The sequence below is a fragment of the Fragaria vesca genome, linkage group LG2 (assembly GCF_000184155.1).
Source record: "Fragaria vesca subsp. vesca linkage group LG2, FraVesHawaii_1.0, whole genome shotgun sequence".
In the NCBI taxonomy this organism is placed as follows: domain Eukaryota; kingdom Viridiplantae; phylum Streptophyta; class Magnoliopsida; order Rosales; family Rosaceae; genus Fragaria; species Fragaria vesca.
The window spans coordinates 7,045,983-7,051,568 of record NC_020492.1 but is presented as its reverse complement, the minus strand read 5'-3'; the positions used below and the strand labels follow the sequence as shown (position 1 = coordinate 7,051,568).

Genomic DNA, 5,586 nt, shown 5'->3' with positions numbered 1-5,586 from the left:
GAGAGAGAGAGAGAGAGAGAGAGAGAGAGAGAGAGAGAGAGAGAGAGAGAACCTGAGTATCCGGAGTTGATGGAATGGGTGGAATACGTGGATGCTCAGATGCCCTTTTAACAGGCGTACTTTGCAATGATTGCAGACGTAGAGCTTCGTTTTCAGATTCAATGTCAGAAAATTTTTCTTGGATCCTACAATTTATAGTAATGTCAATCACTATGACACAAAGAGGGACATGAAAGGGAAACACACAGAGCACAAATACATGACTAGTAGCAATTTAATGCAAATCTGTAACAAAAAGCCCCAATTATGTTAAAATTGGACTATAAATTAATCCAAGTGTCTGCCTAATCAATCACAGAAAACAAGGTTAACAAAAGAACCTTTGCATGGTAGTCTTTAACTGAACTATTTTTGATTCTGCATCCAAAGCTTGCTTCAATCTTTCTTCACTAATTTTGCTTGCCTCTTCATACTTTTTCTCTGTTTCATCAATTTTCTTTTCAAGTGAGTTCACCAAAGCCTGCAGATATATCAGAGGAGCACCATCTCAGCAAATAGGGAATTGAAGTTTAATCACATCAGCAAAAACAGAAATGCACAAGTTCATTTCCCTGAACGAACTGTATTATCTCGTTTGACCACATTATTCACTAAAAGAATTATAAGACTCTTCAGCAAATTGTACATTCTAAACTTCTGGCCACATTACCTTGAGCTTTTCATTTTCATTTGTTAGCTTCTCCATCATGACAAGGTCAACAACTGGAACTTCCTGTATTATTGGGACTTTTTCTTCTGCTCTTCTCGCAGTCTCACGTTCCTTCTCAAACATCACCTTAGTTTCTTTAAATTGAACTTGCATCTCTTGCAAAGCAGATTTCAGTTTTTCATTTTCTTGTGTTTTAGCTTCTTCCAAGTCAGCCTAACAGCAGCAAAATATTAGAAAAGGAAAACATCATAGATAATGACAAGAAAATTTATCTATTGTCCTTTATTTGTTGTCTGATTTTCCTAAGACACTATTTTCAAGCCAGATACAATATTCATGTCCACAAAACACAGGGTGGCAACAAAACCATTATTAGTTGTGCCCTAGAAGTATGGTGACCAGAAGATGCCTATGGCTCCATTGGGTCCAGTGACACCACCTCCCACATGAATAAGACCAGGAGGCGGATAAATAGCAGCATTTGGCCCAGTGACCACAGGTCTGACCCATCAGGCCAAAGCCTCAACATAGACCGAGGTGAACTGGCCAAATGTTAATGCCCTGGCTAGCAGTGCCTAGATTTTTCATCTTTTAATAAATAATTTGATATATCTCCATGACGGATAAGGTATTTCCACTTCACTCTTGACTAACACTAAATGTTTATTAACAGATAAAATGCAACATTTCACATTATCCTTAGTTAAATCAAGAACAATAGAAATAATTTAAGGATTAAGCAAGAGCATTTCTGAGTAGTTGCATTTCTAGTATCACAACTTGCAGTAAATTCATAGCCATGCATACCCTCATGCGCTTCTCCAGTTGTAATCTCCATGTCAATTCTTCAACTTGCTTTTCCAATTTATTTTTGGCAGCTTGGAGGGCACCTGTCTCCCTTGCAGCCTGTATTATATACAATAAAGAAATGAGATCACTGAAGTCAAGTTGACGAAAGTAAAAAACTGACAAACTGTTTGTCTGCTTCTTGAAAGACCACTTAATGGATGAAACAAAACAAGGCATTATCAAAAGCCTTTTGGAGTAGGTAACATGTTGAACAGAGGTCTAGCATAAGAACAGCTGTGAAAAGAAAATTAAATGACAAATTCTTACCATCTTAAGTTTTCGTAGTTCTAAACGAGCAACTCTTCCCCTCCAAGCACACTGTGTGGTGACAGCTGCTTTCTTTGTCCTTGTATAATGCAAACGTGCCAACAATTTGCGACTGTGGCTCTGCAGTTACCAAAATATTTTGAAATCTCTTCAGGAAAGTTGCATGAAACCAAAAATTGAGATATTGAAGGACATGATTTGACTACTAAAAGAACTGTTGACAGATGTTTGAAGTTCAAAATTGGTACTGACATTTCAAATAAAAGGTCCACTTGGCCAGGAAAAAAAAACACAGAAGAAAAAAAATCCAACGATCTATATTAATGAATTATCATACCTGGATGATAATTGCTGCTTTAGTCTGCCTTCTGAAGCGTAGCTCATTACGAGCAGTCAACCCTCGGATGCCTGTCTGAATAGATACAGCAGAGAAATATAAATCTTGGTAAGCTTTCCTAGCAAGATACATGCGCAGATGCCTTTGGATCATCAGGCAGGAAGCCTCTCTCCTCAACCCCTCGTAAACATGTCGAGCAAGTTGTCCTACAATTGATAAAATCAAGTGCATGTGTAAATCTCAGGGTCTCAGTAGAGAGAAGCACAGGATATAGCTTAGAAACTCGATATCGTCTGTAATTTTTAGAAACCTTACCTCTCAAAGCCGACTGAATGCGTATTGCAGATAGACGAAGTTTGGCATAACTTCTTCGAGCCAAATAAGAACGAACCTTCCTTTGAATAATACTAGCAGATCGTCCTAAGACCTCGATTCTACGAGTATCCAGTTCTGCCATCTGCCCAGCTCTAAGAAAGACCTTCGTTTTACCAATCTGAATACATGAATAAGTTAAGATCAATTCAGAAAACTGAAACACAAAAATGATGCATGGGATGTGCAATCAAGTATCAAATTTATCTTAACTAAAGGAACTGCCGCTCACTATATCTGTGGTTAATGATATTTGTACATCAAAATAACAAAATATCTCCTTGTATGGAGACCTATATTCTAGGCCCTCCTGTTAGCAAGATGGCATTATGATCACTGACATGGACTGTAAATGCAACCAGTGTTTTTTGGTCCATCATCGTACAAGCCATATAGATGACCAACAACTTGTTCGCAACTTGACATATCTTTTATGTGTTGGTGTTGGAGCCATTTAGAAAAATAATGCTTGTTGGAGGTGAATGTGTGACCTGACAACAACCAACTGGTGGCCATAACTAGTAGCCACAGCCTTCCTTATGCTGAAGGTGTTAGTGACACATACATTTTCTAGGCAGAGTTAAGACATTAAAAGCTAAAAGATTGAACGTAATTTGCACTGAACTACATAGCAAAAAAACTCAAGTGAGATGAAAACAGTGAGAATTAGTTTTATCCAGCATTCTTGTGATGTATAGACATAGGGCACACTGTTAATGAATTGCAAATTGTTAATTGAAATTATCATCAAAAGATCATTACCTGATAGCCTTCTAAGGCCACCTTCTCTAAAAGTCTTTTGCAAGCATTGACCTCATCAGTGCTACAACGAAACAGCGTAAGTGGAAGAAAAGAAGTGAGCACCTCTAGTGATATACATTGTTGTACAACAATGCATAACAAATTCCAGCACAGAGAGAGAGAGAGAGAGAGAGAGAGAGAGAGAGAGAGAGGAATATCACCTTCCATCCAAAACTTCAGGAGCAAGAAGGCCAAATCGGTCTACAAATTCAGCAAACGGTTTTCTAGTAGGATATCCAGCACAACTTATCCTGATTGCCTCCATGACACCCTGAATTAAGATCATACAAAAAGGAAATTTCGACAACATGATGGGAAAAATGAACAAGAAAAACAAAGACATCTGAACATAACACCCTCTTACCCCACACCGTAGTTGTTGTAAAACATTCTTGTTCTCAAAGATTGCAGGTTTAAGAACATTGTTGGGTTTTACACAGCGGATATAATGTGGCTCTGTGTGACTGAGAGTTTCAAGCAACTGTTGCAATTGTAGCTGCATAAAGTACAGATGAGGTATCATAACCAACACAAGTAAAGATGTAAACAAATTATATAATCTTCAAAGAATATTAAAAAATCAGACCTTAAACCGAGAACCGATAGAGGAGAACTTTGACGACTTGGCTGAATCCTCAACTAAAGACGAAAACAAGCCAGAGACAAAGGAACATGTGGAAGCACATAGAAGTGCCTGATGTTCGGCAACCACATAGTCTTTGTTCTTGTCCAGAAATAGTTCTGTTTGATAAGTAACCTGAAAATTATATCAAACTTATTACTAGTTGGGTCTAACTCTGAGTAAAGCATACACCAAACTAAACTAAAAGTATTCGAAAGACTTGGGAAAACAAAGCATACTTACATCACCAGCATAATGGCCAATTGTGAAGTCAGTCCGTGACAATTTTGGTTTACTGAAGCGTTGATGATTCTTAAATGTCTGATATAACTTCTGGGCAAATGTTTCATGAGTTGATCTTGGAAACATACTACAAAAGACAAGACTCAGTTACCTCACCGGCGAATATGTCAATCTATCAATGGTAGGTCATTGATTTTCCCATGTGTTATAAAAGGTCTGAAGTACTACACTTACCAAGCTTCATCTAGAAGAGCAATTATGCCACCAGGTTTCTGAAATCAGATATCAAAACATAAGTTATAACTATATTAAATATAATCCCTAATCAAATATACATAACTATTCGGCTGTATATTCACTCAACTTTCAATTTAGCAAAATAGTAACATTTTCTTTTGTGCAGTAGTGTGAGCTGTTAAACAGTGACAAATGAAATCTGAATACCATTTTTTGAGGAGTGACAAATTAAAACAGAATACCTTGAACACTGAAAATGGTAAACTTTATTCAGGACTCTCTGCACAATAGAGAGTACAAACCTTTTCGATTAGATCTAGGATATCTTGATTGTCAACAAAATCAATGTAACTCCAATCAATTTCTTCTTTTGTATATTCTTCTTGCTCCATTTTAAAAACGTGCTGCCAAACGAAACATAAAACCAATATTTACTGACGATATTCCAGGGATACTAGAGAACATATAAAGCCTTTCAATTCAAACCTGATTGAAATGCTGCTGAAGCTTCTCATTGGTCAAATTGATACAAAACTGCTCAAAACTGCATAAAAAAAGAACCCACAAATTGACATTTTAAATTGGGATCACACTGTAACTCAAATGCCAATCAAATATACTATGCATCTTAGAACTTCACAGACAGTAAGGCCAAAATCTTGATCTCATATTGTAACTTTCCAGTCAATCCATGCTAGCACGAAGAAAGTGGAAGATTGACTGTAAACTATAATAAATTAACAACCCTCGCTAAGTTTGGGTAGCAAAACATAATGTGTTCCCTGGAGCTCATTGGACCAGTATAACCATGAGAAATGACATTTCTTTAGTGACATTGAACAACTGATGGGAGATGAGAGGGATGACTCAACTATTTCAGATCTAAAGAACTTGCTTTTACTGGAGCGAAGAAAATATTTAAGCACTTGACATTACAAAATTCATGAACAATGAAAACAAAAGGCATACTGACTAAGCACCTGTTCGTCTTGAAACTCTCAAATCCGTAAATGTCCAGAACACCAATTAAAACCTTTGAATTGGGGTCTTGCCCAATTGTATTGTTAATCTTGTCTACAAGCCTGCACAGGAGAGAAAGAGAGAGAGAGAGAGAGAGAGAGAGAGAGAGAGAGAGAGAGAGAGATAAGA

The 5,586-nt window shown here is 37.2% G+C and overlaps 1 protein-coding gene across 1 annotated transcript in view; it reads right to left on the bottom strand.

Annotated features, from left to right (window-relative positions):
* LOC101308035 (unconventional myosin-Va-like) overlaps positions 1-5,586 on the bottom strand; it is a 13,091-nt gene that overhangs the window by 3,596 nt on the left and 3,909 nt on the right. The window contains exons 11-26 of the mRNA XM_004289960.1: positions 5,418-5,519; positions 4,924-4,981; positions 4,740-4,841; positions 4,435-4,472; positions 4,201-4,327; positions 3,922-4,092; positions 3,700-3,831; positions 3,497-3,606; positions 3,297-3,357; positions 2,478-2,655; positions 2,163-2,368; positions 1,826-1,945; positions 1,517-1,615; positions 710-922; positions 381-520; positions 53-185 (exon numbers count right to left, since the gene is read on the bottom strand). Of these exons, the coding sequence (XP_004290008.1) occupies positions 53-185; positions 381-520; positions 710-922; positions 1,517-1,615; positions 1,826-1,945; positions 2,163-2,368; positions 2,478-2,655; positions 3,297-3,357; positions 3,497-3,606; positions 3,700-3,831; positions 3,922-4,092; positions 4,201-4,327; positions 4,435-4,472; positions 4,740-4,841; positions 4,924-4,981; positions 5,418-5,519 (1,990 nt within the window). The remainder of the gene's footprint in view (positions 1-52; positions 186-380; positions 521-709; positions 923-1,516; positions 1,616-1,825; positions 1,946-2,162; positions 2,369-2,477; positions 2,656-3,296; positions 3,358-3,496; positions 3,607-3,699; positions 3,832-3,921; positions 4,093-4,200; positions 4,328-4,434; positions 4,473-4,739; positions 4,842-4,923; positions 4,982-5,417; positions 5,520-5,586) is intronic.